Source organism: Acomys minous, assembly GCF_964271855.1.
Source record: "Acomys minous genome assembly, chromosome: 12".
Classification (NCBI taxonomy): Eukaryota; Metazoa; Chordata; class Mammalia; order Rodentia; family Muridae; genus Acomys; species Acomys minous.
In genome coordinates, this window is record NC_140493.1 from 73,326,215 (window position 1) to 73,343,825 (window position 17,611).

Genomic DNA, 17,611 nt, shown 5'->3' on the forward strand with positions numbered 1-17,611 from the left:
TCTGTCTGTCTGTCTGCCTGCCTGTCTGTCTGCCTGTCTGTTTGTCTGTCTGTCTGCCTGCCTGTCTGTCTGTCTGTCTGTCTATCTGCCTGCCTGCCTGTCTGTCTGTCTGTCTGCCTGCCTGCCTGCCTGTCTGTCTGTCTGTCTGCCTGTGTGCCACAGCACAGGAGTTGTGATGGCCAGAGGATGACCTATGGGAGTCCTCCATTCGCTCTGTTGGTCCTAGGGTTGAACTCAGGTCATCCAGGCTTCATTGCAAGTGCCTTAGCCTGATGAACTGTTAGCATCCCTCCCCTTCCTTTCCTCCTCCTCCTCTTCCTCCTTTGCTATTAACCAAGTGTAGTGTCACATGCCTTTAGCTGCAGCACTTGAGAGGGACAGGCAGATGTCTGTGAGTTCGGTGCCAGCCTGGTCTACACAGTGAGTTCCAGGGCAGCCAGGGCTATCTAGAGAGACCCTGTCTCAAACAAATAAGCAAACAAAAGCTTATTATTATTATTATCATCATCATCCTGTGTGTGTGTGTGTGTGTGTGTGTGTGTGGTGGTGGGGCTTGTGGATGGCTCTGGGGAGTCAGGTCATTCCTCCTCCTTTGTCTGAGCTCCAGTGATTGAGGTCAAGTTGTCAGGCTTGCTTAGCAAGGGCTTTCACCTATTGAGCCATTTTGTCAGCCATGACACTTAATAGTCTAAAAGATCCTTTTGAGATTCCTGAAATACTGGATGTAATAAGCAAATAGTGTCACGTCTGACCCCTAGTGCTGGGGTGGAGGGTGTGATCTGAACATGGGCCCCCATGGAGTTGCCCTCTAGAAAGACTCCTAGTGAGAACTGAAGTGGTCCCTGACCGTGACTTCTGGCTGTCAGGCTAAGATTGTCTAAAAGCACATAGCGCCTGCTTTCCCACAACAGCCTTCGTTAACCTTATCCAGAGAAAGAAGCAACGTGGGTTTGGCCTTCCAGCCTTACCTCCCTGTACTTTCCCAAGATCCATTGCTATTTAGTGCGCGCCGCCGCCCCTACCCCCCAGTCCCTATACTGGTATCAGACCCTGGGACTCTTTTGTGCTGGGCACACACTCTGCCACTAGGTTGTACCCCGCCTTCCATTGCCTTTTAAACCCTGAGCAACCCACGGCAGCACCTCCAGATACACTCTGGGGTCCTGTGTGAGAAGCCCCTTTGACCAGAGTGCTCTTGACATCACAGGAGATGGGGTGTCATTTTCTGGCAGAGTATGGAGGCCAGGCTGTGGGTGGGCTCTGCGAGGAAGGAGCCAAGGAGGATAATGGCTTTTTCTAACTGAACCTAAGAGGCTTCTCATGGAAAATTAGTACCTGTCTGTTCATTGAACATCCTGCTTATTCAACAAATCTCAATTGAATGCCCTTAAGGCAGATGCTGTGACAGGAGGCACAGCCCTATGATGAGGCAGAACTGGCTAGAGATGGGTGTTCGGAGAAGCCTGGCTGGTGTCCAGGGTGTAGGGGAGTTTTAAGTTAAAGAGAATGGTGTAAAATGCACAAGTGCAGTTGGTGCAGGTGGTGGCGGCGCACGCCTTTAATCCCAGCATTCAGGAGGCAGAGGCAGACGGATCTCTGTGAGTTTGAGGCCAGCCTGGTCTACAGAGTGAGTTTCAGGACAGCCAGGGACACACCGAGAAACCTATCTTGAAAACTAAAATTAAGCAACCCCCCCCCAAAAAAGTAAACTTTCAAGTGAGGGAGATCTGGGTCTGCACATGAGCACGTGTAGGGGTGGCGGCTCTGACGCTCTGATCTCTGTGCTTTCACCCTCAGTTCGACCCTGGGAGCACCGGCTACATCAGCACAGGAAAATTCCGGAGCCTCCTGGAGAGCCACAGCTCTAAGCTGGACCCACACAAGAAGGAGGTGCTCCTGGCTCTCGCAGATAGCCATGCAGACGGGCAGATCTGCTACCAGGACTTTGTCAACTTGGTGAGCATTCTGGAAAGGAGAGGGACTTACAACACACAGGAAGTAGTTCTAGGCAAAGGTTGGTTCTTTTTGTTTTTTGTTTTTTGTTTTGCCTGACAGCAGCATTTCAACAGCCTCAGCTTCAGCAGGTGAGAAGAATGCACCCCCATCGAAAGAAACAGCTCCCACCTCCACAGAGCAAGACACGGTTGGCCTGGGAACATATATTAGATCTCCTCCAATATCATGTTTCATCAAGGATGCAGTTTCATGGACGTTTTTATAGTAATAGACAGAGTCATAAATCAAGGCATTTTAAAAACACATCAGTAAAAACATCAGAGAGGCGGGTTAAGCAGGATGCGTGTCTAGTGAGAGTTTCATTGCTGTGAAGAGACACCATGACCGTGCAACTCTTTTTTTGTTTGTTTGTTTGTTTGTTTTTGTTTTTGTTTTTTTGAGACAGGGTTTCTCTGTGCAGCCTTGGCTGTCCTGGACTCGCTTTGGTAGACCAGGCTGGCCTGGAACTCACAGCGATCCGCCTGCTTCTGCCTCCCGAGTGCCAGGATTAAAGGCGTGCGCCACCACCGCCTGGCCCACGTCAACTCTTATGATGGCAAACATTACACTGGGGCTGCCTTCCAGCTCAGGGTTAGTCCACTGTCAGCATGGTAGTGTGCAGGCAGACATGGTGCTGGAGGAGCCAACAGTTCCACATCTCGATCCGGGGACCATGTAAACGGGCATAACTTGAGCGTATATAACCTCAAAGCCCGCCTCCGCTGTGACATACTTCCTCCAATAAGGCCACACCTCCTAATAGTGCCCCTCCCTATGGCCAACCATTCAAACACATGAGTCTGTGGGGGCCAGACCTACTCAAACTACCACACTGGGGGGATCTTTTCTATAGTCAGATACTGACTGACAAAAACAAAATAAAAACAACAACAACAAAAACCAAAACACTCAGATGCTCTCTGATGATAGTTCTTAACCTTTGGATTGATGGACGCTAGCAGTCTCCTAATAAATTTCAAAAAGGCTGGCTGTGGTTGTACGTGACTTGACCCTCAGCAGAGGCAGGCAGATCTTTGTGAGTTCAAGGCCAGCCTGCTCTACATAGTGAGTTCCAGGACAGCCAGAGATACACAGTGAGACCATGTCTCAAGACAAAAATGAAAATAAACTAAAAATAAATTCCAAAAAGGTTTTATTTGTTAGTCTTTGCAGGCACAGTTTATTTCCTGGAATTATTAATCACAGTACCAAGGTCCTGTGCTTTCTTTCTTTCTTTTTTCTTTTCTTTTCTTTTCTTTCTTTTTTGTTTTGTTTTGTTTTGTTTTGTTTTGTTTTGTTTTTGAGACAAGGTTTCTCTGTATAACAGCCCTGGGCTGTCCTGTCCTGGAACTCACTTCATAGACCAGGCTGGCCTCAAACTCATAAAGATCTGCCAGCCTCTGCCTTCCTGAGTGCTAGGACTAAAGACATGAGCCACCATGCCCTGATAGGTCTTGATTTTTCTAATAGCTCCTAGCAATTTGAGTTCTTCCCGTTGTGGCAACAAGGTGGCTGCGCTGCACCAGGCCTTACACCCCCAGTCCCCAACATTTATGTATACAGCGTCCTCTTTTTGTGTCAAGACCTAACTGAGGCCTACGGGTTCTTTCTGCCCTGGCCTGGATGGAACTGGTGGGCTATGTTAGTGAACTCAATCAATGGTCTTCCCAGGATCTGGGAGTGGGGAAGTTCCCGGGACAAGAAAAAGTTGATTGAGCCAGACTTCCTAGGAAATGTAGCATAACTGGAGGCCAGAGCTCTTAGACTGGTGACTTCTAAGGTTCTGGAGTCCTGTCCGTTGTCTGTTGTCTTCAGCGGAGGTGCCTCCGTTCCTGGGGATTGATGCTGTGTTCTTTCGGTGGCTTCTGTGGCAGGGTTACAATGGGCGTCTCAGGCAAGCTGCATCACCTCCTTGGGTGGACGAGGTATCAGTAAACGCTCCACGAACCAGCAAGGTGGATACAAGGCTAGATGTCTCCGCTTGTTTCCCCATCCGTGAGGCGGTGCACTCCCTTCATGTTGCCCACGGGAGGAGAAAACTCTGTGAAGTTTCCTGTGTTCCTAGACATCAGAGGCCTCACTAGGGGAAGCCTGCTGTCCCTGCCCCATCTCAGCTCCCTGTGATGTGGCTGCCCGGACAATGGTTGCTTCAGTGGCCTTTCAGCTGCAGGTTGTCAGTCCGTGGGCTGTGGGCGTGTGGGTCTGCAGGGAAGTGCTGTCAGCACTCAGGGGTAGGCGTACCCACTATTCGGAGCAGGCCCAGGGAGCAGACCAGGAACCTACCTGATCTCAAGGCCCAGGTGAGGTGTCTCTCTCCTGGCTGGCTCCGTTCCAGTGGAGCCCTCTGTGTGAGCTCATGGGGAGAAGTGACATGATATCATCACTTTTTTTTTTTTAAATGTTCAGACTCTGAGCTGGAGCAGCCATTCACAGCCTGCATTTGTGTAAGGAGGGCCCCACCCTGGAGCCTTGGCCCTCGGGCCCATTCTATGCCTCTCTTTTCCTATTTGTACTTTGATTTTTATTTTTTTTAGGCAGAGGGGATACGTGGAGTCCTTATCTAACGGAGATGAGCTGTGAGCCTCAGAGGTCAACACAGTGGTACTCAGGAGGGTACTGCTTAGAGCTCGGAGAGAAGGGGTTAAGCTCTGTCTCCAGAGCATGCAGGCTGAAGTGTGGGAGCAGGAGCTTCCCCCGAGGCCCTGGCTCTGACCCTCTCCCCATCCCATTTCCTGTGCAGATGAGCAACAAACGGTCCAACAGCTTCCGCCAGGCCATCCTTCAGGGCAACCGCAGGCTGAGCAGCAGGGTCCTGCTGGAGGAGAAGGGGCTGAGCCTCTCACAGCGGCTCATCCGACACGTGGCCTATGAGACCCTGCCCAGGGAGATTGACCGCAAGTGGTACTACGACAGCTACACCTGCTGCCCTCCGCCCTGGTTCATGATCACGGTCACGCTGCTGGAGGCAAGGACCAGGGGGAAGGCAGGGCCTTGCTAGACCTGGCATCATGTGGGAAGAGGAAGTCAGAGGTTCGGGGAGGGGGGAGGAGGGGGGGAGGAAAGCTGCACATGAAACAGCAAATGTCCTGCAAGTCAGAGCCTTGCTAGGGAGCCCAAACCCTGGACTGCTAAGAGAGTCCAAAGTGTGTGTGAAGTACATGTGGGAGCTCCCACTGAGGCCAGAAGAGAGTGTCAGACACCTTGGATGTGGAATTAAAGGCTGTTAATTTGTGTGGAAGCGGCAAACGTCTTTCTTTTTTTTTTTTTTTTTTGGATTTTTGAGACAGGGTTTCTCTGTGTAGCCTTGGCTGTCCTGGACTCCCTTTGTAGACCAGGCTGGCCTCGAACTCACAACGATCTGCCTGCCTCTGCCTCCCGAGTGCTGGGATTAAAGGCGTGCGCCACCACGCCCGGCTGCGGCAAGCGTCTTTAACTGCTGAGCTCTTGCTTTGCTTTCTGGTTTTTGAGACAGGGTCTCACCCTACTCCCAGGCTGGCTGGGCCTCACTATGTATCCCAAGCTGGCCTCCAACTCTTCTTCTCCTAGCCCTGACCTTCAGCTCCTCAGCTGGGCTATTAGTAAGCACTCCGGGCAAAGACTATTTGAGACTTAAAAAAAAAATTTATTATTTTTTCCTGCAGCAAAGCCCCCATGTTCCTATACCTTTCAAAACAGCAAAACTCACAGATTTGGGGGTCTAGCCAGACAAATTCAATAAAGCTAATTTCTGTAATTCCTCCCCTGGAGGGTTAGAACAACAGCTGTTAGCCCCATGCGACCTCATTTCTAAACTGTAATTCAGGAGTCACCAGAGCTTTCCCATGCTGCCCCTGGAAGGACACCTCCAGAGTCCTTAGAGCGAGAGAATGGCTGGGGTGCTTCTGGAACACAGAAGGAGCATGCGCTTACCACTGGGAGGGAGCCTGGGTGAGGAAGAAAATGAAGTTTTTGAAGAACATCTTCTCTTTAGGGAATCTACCATACCTTGTTTTAAACAACCATAGGCGAGCGCTTCTCAAACACGTGCACACATGGGTATACCTGTGAGTCCAAAGAAAGCCTCAGATCCCCCGGAGCTGGGTAGGCAGCTGTAGAACTTCTAATGCAGATACTGGGGATTGAACTGGGGTTCTCTGAGAGAGCAGCCCCCAAGCCATACTTACTTTCATGCAAAAAACAAACAAACAAAAAAACAAAACAAAACAAAACAAAAACCCAGGGGACTCTGCAGGTATTCCTGTCTGGGGCTTGCCCTGTGATGGAACTCAGTTCTCAGCTCAGCACAGGAACCCCAGATGCCTGGCTTCCCTCTGGCATTTTCCAGTCTTTGGCCGTTTCTCCTCCAAAGCCTTGTGCTTGATTCCACCTCTGCATGGGGTCCCATGATGCTCCTGCTTCCTCTATTGGACTGCTGGGTGGGTTGCTCAGTTTCAGGTTGTTGGTCGGGCTGGGCTTGAGGGGTCATACTTGAAATCCCATGAAGGGTCATCATGCTGGCTGGGCTTCAGAGTGACATCTTGTCTCCAAAAAAACAGGAATGGCCTGGAGGGATGGCTCAGTGGTTAAGAGCACCTACTGCTCTTCTAGAGGTCATGAGTTCAATCCCCAGCAACCACATGGTGGCTCACAACCATCTATAATGTGATCTGATGCCCTCTTCTGTACATGCAGGCAGAGCACTGTATACATAATAAAAAAAAATTTTTTTAAAAAGAAAAAAGAAAAAGAGAGAAAAAAAAAGCCCATAAAACAACAAAAGCAAACAAACAAAACACTGCTCTCTCTGTTGTGTAGGTAGAGATCTTCTGGCTGTTGTTATGTTTCATCCAAGCCTGGGTTGCAGTGGTGTTTTTCTGAGATTTTCTTAGATATGTTCTTCCAGGGTTTACTGTGTAGGGCTATTTATTAACTTCTGTTTGAGGACCAAAAATAATGAGATACCGTGGAAGCTCTGCTTGTTGCCAAGGCACCTGAATGGCATTAGATGGAAAGAACAGGGGTGTGTGTGTGTGTGTGTGTGTGTGTGTGTGTGTGTGTGTGTGTGTGTGTGTGTGTGTGTGTGTCTAGTGTCTGTGTGTGTGTATGTGTGTGACTGTGTCTCTGTGTCTGTGTGTGTGTGTATCTGTCTGTGTGTGTGTGTGTGTGTGTGTGTCTAGTGTCTGTGTGTGTGTGTGTGTGTATGTGTGTGACTGTGTCTCTGTGTCTGTGTGTGTGTGTCTGTGTGTGTGTGTATCTCTGTGTGTGTGTGTCCCTGTGTGTGTGTCTATATGTGTGTGTGTGTCCCTGTGTGTGTGTGTGTCTCTGTGTGTGTGTGTGTGTGTGTGTGTCAAGCCTAGGTATCAAACCTAGGCTTCATGCGTGCTAGACAAGCACACCGCTGCTGGCCTGGATCCCCAGCTGCCTGAGCAGCGTCTTAGATAACAGGGCATATAGCCTTTGGTGGTCTAAGCTGTGTCCAGGCTGTTTAGAGAGCCAAGCTTGACCTTAATTATAGCTTCCTTCCCCACGTGTGTGCTGGGCCTTGAACTGTCTCTTTGTGTTAAATTTAATGTTTGTTGTTGTTGCTGTTTTGTCCATTTAAAGTTGTAAATTACATCTATTTGCTTGTTTACTTGCTTTGCATGTGGGGAGAGTGCATGCATGGTGCCCGTGTGTAGGAGAATGGACAGCTTGCAGGCATCTGCTCTCTCCTTTTACCGTCTTGCTTCTAGAAGTGAACTCAGGTTATCAGGCTCGGCCGCAAGTGCCTTTACCCACTGAACCACCCATCTTGTGCGCCCACCCCCCCTCCTTTTAAAAACAATATCGATTTGAATTTAAAATGTTTTTCTTTAGATGTATTTACTTTGTGTGGATGAGTATGTCTGTGTACCACATGCTTGCAGTGTCCACAGAGGTCCGAAGAAGGTATTAGATTTCCCTGGGGCTGTAGTTACAGATGGTTGTGAGCTGCCCTGCCAGTGCTGGGGACCAAACCCGAGTCCCTTGTAAGAGCAGCAAGTGCTCTCAACTGCAGAGGCGTCTCTCCAGCTCTTGTTTTAACGTATTTATTTTAATTTTTTGTGAGTCTGTGTGGCTGAGGGTGTATATGTGCTTGGAGCCCATTTTGTTGTTCTTTTAAGAAAGGATCTCTTCGTTGCAGGGGATAACAGGGCACGCCTTTAATCCCAGCACTTGAGGCTGAGGTAGGCAGATCTTTGTGAGTTCGAGGCCAGCCTGGTCTACAAAGTGAGTCTGGGACAGCCAAGGCCACACAGAGAAACTATGTCATGGATGAGGGTCGGGTAGCAGGTGGGAGAGAAAACAGGAAGAAAGAAGGAAAAAGAGCAGAAGACGCTCACTGTTTTCCAGCTGCCCTCAGACTTACAATCCTCCTGCCTCTGTCTCTGACGTGCTAGTTCTAGCTGAATACCACCACTCTCGGCTGCCGTATCACTATTAAACTTGTGACCACCGGGCAGGGCAGTCTAGCTACTGGTATCCATTTTCAGATATGGGAATAGAGGGTCAAATAATTCAAACAACTCGCCTGAGTTTGTCCAAAGGAGGCGGTGTTTATGTCCAGCTTGGTTCAGACTCCTGGTTCAGTCTAACTTTAGACTCTGACGTTAAAACTCTTCAGCTGTATGAACCTGAGTCATCGATACAGAAAATAAAGGGAGCTACTCAAACAGCTGATTTGACTCTGGGAGCCCAAGGCTTCTGTTTCCCATAGAGTGCTAGCGACTGGAGTCTCTGAGTCCATAACAGAGAGAAAATGAAGGAACACAGAGCTGCCAGCCAAGTCTGATGCCAGCAACACGACAGAGCCCACAGCTGGCAGCCACAGAAGAAAGGGAAGAACAGTTTAAAGTAGGCTTGTGCCTTAAAGAAATTCAGCGCCGTTGTGTTTGGGAGGGAAAGGCCCCGCCCTCTTGGGTTTCTGCACTGTGGTAGCCCAGCTTGGTACACTAAGCATCTTCCTCTTGAGACAAGGTTTCCCTGTGTAGCCTTGGCTGTCCTAGACTCGCTTTGTAGACCAGGCTGGCCTCGAGCTTACAGTGACCCACCTGCCTCTGCCTCCCGAGGGCTTGGATTAAAGGCGTGCGCCACCATGCCCGGCACAAAGCCATCTTCAAGTGGTTCTGCGCACACTCTGATTATGAACATGGGGTCACAGCAATGCGTTTTAGAGTGAGTTCCAGAGAAACCACCAAAGTAAATTCCCTTCTAGGGCCTAAATATACGCAATCATCTGGGAAAAAAAATCAACATATGTGGTGCATAGGTGAAGATGAGGAGGAAAAGGAGACTTCGTGCGCTGTTGGTGGGGGTGTAAAACGGTGCAGCCACCAGGGAAAGCATCTGGTAAACTGCAGAGAACGAAACATGGGGCTAGAGAGACAGCTGAGTAAGAACACTGGAATCTAGGTTTGATTCCCAGACCCACTGCACGGTGGCTCACAACCGTCTGTGGCTAGAGTCTGATTCCCTTTCCGGGCCTCCGTGGACACAGCCATACACACGGTGCGCAGACATGAATGCAGGCAGAGCACTAACTCACATGAAGTAATGATAACTTGTTCTGTGTTTGAGACAGGGTTTCCCTGTGTAGCCCTGGCTGTCCTGAAAGTCAGAGACCTGCCTGCCGCAGCCTCCTGAGGGCTAGAACTAAAGATGTGCATCACCACACCCGGCTTTAAATAATAATAACCTTTAAAAATGAAGAGCCGGGTGTGGTGGCGCACACCTCTAGTCCCGGCACTTGGGAGGCAGAAGCAGGCAGATCACTGTGAGTTCGAGGCCAGCCTGGACTACAGAGTGAGTCCAGAACAGTCAAGGCTACACAGAGAAACCCTGTCTCGAAAAACAAAACTAAATCATTTAGAAAGAAAGGAAGGAAGGAAGACAGAAAGAAGCCAATCTATATGAAATCAGAGTGAGTTTTTTTTTTTTTACCTAGAATTAAGGTTTAAAATCATACCCACCAAAGAAACATAGACAAAGAGATCAAACGAGCCCATTGCACAAAAGTATCAGACAGAAGTAGAGTAAGAGATGTTTACTGATAAGTGGGTGCTGGCTGTGGGCACCTTTTGTACTCTGGGGGGTGGGGGGCGGCCACCCATCGTGTCCCCAGTACCCACCAGCACAAGGGCCATCCTGGGCAGCCTTGTGTCTAGTAACTGACCCCTCCGCTCTGTGACTCACCTAGGTTGCTCTTTTCCTGTACAACGGGGTGCTCCTGGATCAGTTTGTGCTGCAGGTGACCCACCCTCGGTACCTGAAGAACTCGCTGGTGTACCACCCGCAGCTCCGCGCACAGGCTTGGCGCTATCTGACATACATCTTCATGCATGCCGGGTGAGTATCTCTCCACAGTCCCTGCTCCTGCGGGTGGGCCTGATCACCTGGGCTGCAGTATATCTCAACACATCTTATGTACATATTTACATATGCATGTTTTAAAATTAATTTTTACAGTGTTGAGGATTGGACCGAGGGAGTCCCTGGAACTCAGCAATTGCCCTGTCACTAAGCCCCAAACTCTGGGGTTTTTTTTCCTCCCCTACATAGGGTTTCTCTGTGCAGCTTTGGCTGTCCTGGACTCAATTTTGTAGACCAGGCTGGCCTCGAACGTACAGAGATCCGCCTGCCTCTGCCTCTCTTAAGTGCTGGGATTAAAGACATGCACCACCACAGCCTGACTGAGCCCCAAACCCTGGAAGTAAGTTTTCAGTTTATTTTTAAATGATGTGGATACAAATCTAGATAGCTTTTCAAAACTCTTCCAATAGCAAACATATCAGTCAGGTGTTAAGGAGAATGAGAGAGCAGGGTACTGAAAGCCAGCAGTGGGATCGGCACACACACACACGTAACAGCATGGTTCTATGCACTTTGTAGAGGTAGGTTGAAACGTCCTATGCTTCTTAGTGGCCAAAGCGGAAAGCGTCACGTGACCAGCCACCAGTGTTGGTCATAATCTGTGTGTGTTGGTTGCTTCCACAAGCCAAGTAAAGGACGGATTTACTGGAACTACTTATTTCCCATCACAGTCTGTGCAGGGGAAGAAAGTCTGGCATCCCTCTCCCAGCCCTGACAAGTTCGGAGTGGAGCAGGCCCCTTCTCATGCCAGGAAGGAGAACCTCCCACTATAAGACTTTAAAAAAAAAAAAAAGATTTATTGCCAGGCGGTGGTGGCACACGCCTTTAATCCCAGCACTTGGGAGGTAGAGGCAGGCAGATCTGTCAGTTTGAGGCCAGCCTGGTCTACAAAATGAGTCCAGGATAGTCAAGGCTACACAGAGAAACCCTGTCTCAAAAAAACCAAAAAAGTAAAAAAGAAAAAAAAAAAAGACGTATGTAGTGTTCTGCCTGCATGCACAGCTGCACACCAGAAGAGGGCACCAGATCTCATGATAGATGATTGTGAGCCACCATGTGGTTGCTGGGAATTGAACTCAGGACCTCTGGAAGAGCTGGCAGTGCTCTTAACTGCTGAGCTATCTCTCCGGTCCCCCACTATAAGACTTTAAGGGAACATGCTGCATTGCTAAGTTACAAGAGCTCTTTAACGCGTCCAGATGTTTTGAGACCATCCTTGTTCTCGGGCTCAGCAGTGCCTGTAGGTTCTGTGAAAAGCAGGAGTGAGCCAGGTGCTGGGGGACGGCGGCGCTGGTCCAGCTGATCACACACCTGGGCTGGGGCCGAGCCACTCACTGCTACTTCTCTGAGCCCGAGCCACTCACTGCTACTTCTCTGAGCCTTGGCTTCTTGCAGTTAACCCCTGGAGCAGCTAGGCCCTGGGCGTGGCTAGTCCCCCGTCACAGCTGCAGCCGCAGCCTGTACCTGTCTGTCACCACCCTTGTGTGTATTCTGTACCGTGTACCAGCTGGAAAGAAATTTTTCCCATGACATTCAAGTCCCCTCCCCAGCCCAGGAGCTGCTCAAAGGCAAAGGACGGGACCTTGCACCAACCTCCCGGCACGCAGCGTTTGCCAGGTGAGTTAACGAATGTGCTCCGTCACAGGGTAGAACAGCTGGGACTCAATGTGGCGCTGCAGCTGCTGGTAGGGGTACCCCTGGAGATGGTGCACGGAGCCACCCGGATTGGGCTTGTCTACGTGGCCGGCGTTGTGGCAGGTAGGCACATGGGCCCCGTGGTCACCCTCCTCCCCGGCATAGGTCACAGGAGATCCCAGGCTTCCTGGACACACACAGATCCTCATCTCAGGGGCTTAGGGGCTGACGCAGAATTGTCCTCCTGGCAAATTTCCCACAGCCACCCACAGACAGGGAGGTATATTCCAGAAAAGGGGCAGAGCTACAGACAGAATTTCTGTCACCAAACCACCGTGTTCTAGCCGTGTAAGCCTGGAGAAGTCCCTTGGTCCCATCCAACTTGTAGACGGAGCTAAGGAGAGCTGCCAGCTATGGTTGGGAGGCGGCTGTGTCATGACAGGCTCCTTCCCCTGTGCAAGGTGCAGAGGGACGCCCAGGGCGTCCGTCTGTCCGTGGTACAGATGAAGCCAGGCAGCTTTTTGGACAAGGCACATCTGAACCCACAGGGAGTTCTCTCTTCTTCCCAGAGGGGCCATGGATCCCTTGAACGACCCTCTGAGGGCAGGACAGTCTGGCCTAGGAGGTAGTGGATACTCCTGTTGGGAGAAGTCTGTGTGCCTGGCATGGGGGGAGGGGCAGGGGGCGAGTAAGTTCTCCCAGGAGAAACAGAAGCCCGACTTTAGAGTACCGGTCTCCTTCATGAGGCCTCCAACTCTCCTGCTGCCTGCTAAAGCTTTGCCTCCTAAGATCTTCAGCTTGACAGCTGGGGCCCAAGGGAGGTGTGTGTGTGTGTGTGTGTGTGTGTGTGTGTGTGTGTGTGTGTGTGTGTGTGTGATCTTAATCCTTTCTGAGTGGCATTAAAGTTGTCATCAACAGAGCTGGGCAGCCTTGGCCTTGTAAACAACAGGCAGTTGGAGATAGAAGTGACCTCAGAGCAGAACAGCCCCACTCTACCAGATACTTTGTAGACCCTGTGCCAGGGATGGGGAGGGAACTGGGGGAGCGGACACCCTCAAAACCTTTTCCTGAATCCAGCACCTACTGTGTCCTTTTTTAATTTTTTATTTATTTTTTTTTTTAATTTTTTTGAGGGGGTGGTTTCGAGATAGAGTTTCTCCATGTAGCCTTGGCTGTCCTAGACTCAGTTTGTAGACCAGGCTGGCCTTGAACTCACAGTGATTCGCCTGCCTCTGCCTCCAGGGTGCTGGTACTAAAGGCTTGTGCTATCACGTCTGGCTCCTTCTGTGTCCTTAACAGAGGTTAGTGAGCGCCTGCACCATGCCTCTCTCTCAGCCACCCACTCACCAAGCCACCTGGGATTTATAGCTGTGCGTTCCCTACCCAGGTTCTCCGAGTCCCAGATGTGAAATGGCAAGGAACAGGGTTTGGGGGTGGGGAGACCCACTCGTAGCACCTACAGTTTGTAGTCAATTAGACTGGGGGTGCCAGTAACTTGGAAGACAGAAGTGAGATTCAGAATGACTCAGCCCTCACCCAGAACAGATGACACGGCGGCGGCAGGGAGACAGTGCAGCATCCTTCCCCAGTGACGTCAGTGCGGAGTGGGAAGGTGCAGACAAAAGCAAGGCACACCACTGAGACACAAGGCTGCGGGGCTGCCGCGTGGCGCCCAGGGCACACAGTGCTCTGCCTGAGCCATCGATTCAGGCCAGAGGGCATTCTGGGCACCACAAATCATGTCATTTGACCTCCACGATGGAGTGGATTGATCTCCCTACATGGCCCCCGTACCCCATCTGGATCACCAGAGGGAAGTCCTTATGGGCGGTTAGACCTTGATTGGAGAGTTAGTTTTATCCAGGCCCAGCAGGTGCAGAGTCCTCACCGCCACCACATGTGGCCAGGAACTAGTCTTCTCTCTCTTTTTTCCAGAAAGGGTTTCTTTGTGTAGTCTTGCCTGTTCTGTACTCTCTTTGTAGACCAGGCTGGCTTCTGAGTCCCACCTGCCTCTGCCTCTTATTTATTTGTTTTTTATTTTTTGGTTTTTCAAGACAGGGTTTCTCTGTGTAACAGCTCTGGGTGTCCTGGAATTCACTCTGTAGACCAGGCTGGCCTCGAACTCACAGATCTGCCTGCCTCTACCTCCCAAGTGTTGGGATTAAAGGCATGCACCACCATACCTGTCTGTCTCTGTCTCTTAAGGACTTATTTACTTAGGTATATGAGTGTTTTATTGGCGTGTATGCCTGCACTCCAGAAGAGGGCATTAAGTTCCTGTATAGGTGGTTGTGACCCACCACGTGGTTGCTGGGAATTGAACTCAGAACCTCTGGGAGAGCAGTCAGTGCTCGTAACCACTGAGCCATCATCTCTCCAAGGCTGAGGTATGGCCTCAGGCATTCCTGTAATGTCAGTGCTTCCGAAACTAAACCAGGAGGATCAGGAGTTCAAGGCCGGCTTGGGCTACGTAGTGAGAGAGGAACACCAAAACAGAAGCCAGGGTTTAGAGGAAGACGTGGCTTGCCCAAGAAGGCAGAGCTTCTGGGAGAGTGGTAGAGCTACTCTCCTACACAGACTCTGTGACCCCAAACACAAGCACAGGATGATGAGACCCAAAAGGCAGGCCTTGGCTTTTGTGCAGTTAATGTGTCAGAAACCAGGGGAGGCCTTGGTCAGTATCTGACCCTGCTTTCATGCCTGCCCAGTGCAGTTATCCCAGCCCCAAGGCCGTCCTGTTTTATCAAGGGACGGCTGCCTCCCACAGCACCTCTTAGCAGGGCAGGTGCTCATACACCTGCAAGCCCAACACTTGGGAGGTAGAGCCAGTGGGGACCAGGAGTTCAAGGTCATCCTTGGCTGAATAGTGACTTTGAGACCAGCTTGAGCTGTGTGAGCTACTGTGTCAAACAAACAAGCAAGCAAACAAACAAACAAACACATCATGCAAGTGCACCAGCAACATTTCATTACAGAGTGTGTAGAAGCCAGTTTGCATCCCCAGAGCTCAGCACCTGTTAGGTAATAAATATTTGTAGAGTAGATGAAAGAATACATGAATAAATAAAGTAACATTGCTTAGAGGCAAATGTTCTGCCAATGTTAATTTGAGTTTTTTTTCCTAATGGTGGAGGGGGCCGTTGGAGATCACCTGCCTTCAGGCCTCTCAGGCTAAAACCACCGCAGCTGTGCCTTCATGGCCAGGCCACCAGGTCACCTGCATGATGGCGTGGACCCAGAATATGTTTTGGACCCAGGCCCCTTGGTCTGTGCTCTGCAGAGGTGAGGTGTGACGCTCCACCTTGCCATGGTCTTTCTGGCTTCTGTCCCTACCACCTCCTAGGACCCGTCAGCCATGAATTTTATAACAAGTTATGAAGGGATCTTGCCTGGTCCACAATCTCCCTTGATGTCTTTTACTACTGTGTATGCAAAGATCCTGAATTGTTTGGTTCCGGCCCCAGCTGATACAGGGATCTTAGGAAAGTCTTGGAATGTCATAAGATTATAAAATGAGAAAGGGGTGCAAGTTTGCTACCCCAGCACTCAGGAGGCAAAGCGGAAGAGTCTCAGAAAGCTAGAGGCCAGCATGGTGTATGTAAGGCCTTTAAAGGATAGATATAGCTCAATCCAAAAGCTAAGCCACAGCCCTTGGATCTTCAGCCGAACCTAGGGCCATTGAATTCCTGATCTGGGAAGAACTCTGGACCCCTCTTTTATGGGCAGACAGCTTTGCTCCCCAGGCCCCACCTCACATAGCCAGAGGGCTCCCTGCTCTGCTCAGTGAATTAGGGAGCCCAAGAAAGGTTTTCTTTGAAAATGGGGTTTCATCGCTCAGAATGTAAGAAAGCTTTAGACTTCCTCATCCTATACACATTTACAATACTGACGCCAAAGGAATTTAGGAGCAATGCCTAAGGTCCCGCGACAGGTCAGTCACGTTGCCCCATTCCACACGCCTGCCAGGATTCCTAGCTGGCCCCTGGCCCAAGGGTCAAGAGTTAAACCTAGGAAGGGGGAAGGAAAGGTCAGTGCTGTGTAGGCTGGCCCCTGGTAGGGCCCTTCTGTCCCTGCAGGCTGCCGTGAGGCCTCTCTGGGCCTGGTGGACTGCTCTGGGGCACCATGGAGATGATTTGCATAGGTCAGTCAGAGAGAGGAAAGACAGCAGCAGCTGGGTGAAGCCAGGCTCGCTCTCTGCAAACAGTAATTAATGAGGAGCTGGCTCGGGCAGCTGGCCCTGCGCAGTCCTGCAATGCGGCCCTCACACAGTGGCCAGGAGAGCGTGGGAATCTTTTGTGATGCAGATCCCTGGGATTCCCACTCTGTGGTCCCCCTACGTTGGGGATATTTATGACTGAACCCTCCGGGTAGGCCAATAAGAGAAGAGAGTCAGCTGACAGTAGTTAAATACCAAATTAAAGCCCGAAGAAAGACATGACAAAGGTGAAGGAAGATTTCCAGTTGCCATGGGCTGGGGGAAGGGACTTGGGGGTCCTGGGGTCATGACAGCCTGGAGTTTGTCTGAGTTTGTTAGCAAGAATTGGTCACGGGGGACCTGGAAAGGGGGGTGCCAAGAGGCAGGTGGCCGGTGGCGCTTCCATGAGGACCTCCCTCCACATCTCCTCCATCCAGGGTCCTGGTTTAAGAACCCCCTTCTAAGGTGTGGGTCCCCACTTTTGTGGAACTTGCAGATTTGGGCTCTCAGCCTGTCCCTACCTCCTCTCTCCAGCGGCTAATTGACTCCTGAGCCTGCAGGCATTTTCCAACTGTGGTTTCTGCTGGCTCACCCGGGCCAGCCGCTCCTCACCCTCTGTGCCCCTGGGCTCTACCTCCTAGTTATTTTTAGTCTCCCGTGTCCTTCCCTGGAAGCCAAAGCATTGATCACACTTAAATGCGACCAGAACAATAAATTTCCCATCTCCTCTCTTGCCCAGCTTCCCTCCTAGGGGCAAAGTTTGTCAGCCCACACACCAGCAGCCACAGAACTGCCCTCTCCCCAGAGAGTGTGACGTCATCCCTCCCTGGGCTTTCAAGGGCATTCTCCCTGCCGAGAAGCCCCACTTGGGAGATCCTGTGGGCCGTTTGTGCTTTGGCTTGGCTGGCAGGAGGTGGGGGGGGGGGGTGATGTTAAGCAAGTTTCTAGATGCTGCTGAGCAAAGAGACAAGTGGAAAGAGGCAGAGGCCGCCACCTCTGAACTACTGTGAGAAGCGGCTGCCACTGAGGCCCGAGAGCACGGGTTTTCATTAGCATGGCTTTCAGGCTGGGGAAATCAATCGCTCTGTGACAGAGTGCTTGCCCAGCTTAGGTCAGGCCCTAGGCTCAAGTTCCCAGCCTTGCAGGGGAAGGAGAAGGATTCAAATGCTGGTTTCAGCGCTTCCCACCAGAAAACTGGGATGAGAGCCCCTCCCTTACATCTAGTGAGGCAGTTAGCATCTGCCTCGGTGGCCTTCAGGGTGGCTGGGTAGGGGGGTAGCAGGGAGAAATGGTATGTACCCTGCCTGCCTACCCTGTGTGGGACACCTTCTGTTCCCCCCTGGCAGCCTTTTGTCACCACCAGATGTTGCACGCGGTCTGGTTTGGAATCAGTCTCCCACCCACCCCCACCCCAACCCC

General features: G+C 50.9%; 2 protein-coding genes across 7 annotated transcripts in view; one reads left to right on the forward strand and one right to left on the reverse strand.

The window, feature by feature from the left end:
* The window catches only part of LOC311579674 (protein Njmu-R1), a 216,181-nt gene that overhangs the window by 155,417 nt on the left and 43,153 nt on the right, over positions 1–17,611 (reverse strand). The gene's annotated exons all lie outside the window — the stretch shown is intronic.
* RHBDL3 (rhomboid like 3) overlaps positions 1–17,611 on the forward strand; it is a 50,818-nt gene that overhangs the window by 14,408 nt on the left and 18,799 nt on the right. For all 4 annotated transcript variants that reach the window (XM_084750450.1, XM_084750447.1, XM_084750448.1 and 1 more), the window contains 4 exons: positions 1,798–1,956; positions 4,736–4,960; positions 10,190–10,338; positions 12,008–12,120. In XM_084750450.1, coding sequence (XP_084606576.1) covers positions 1,798–1,956; positions 4,736–4,960; positions 10,190–10,338; positions 12,008–12,120 — 646 coding nt within the window. The remainder of the gene's footprint in view (positions 1–1,797; positions 1,957–4,735; positions 4,961–10,189; positions 10,339–12,007; positions 12,121–17,611) is intronic.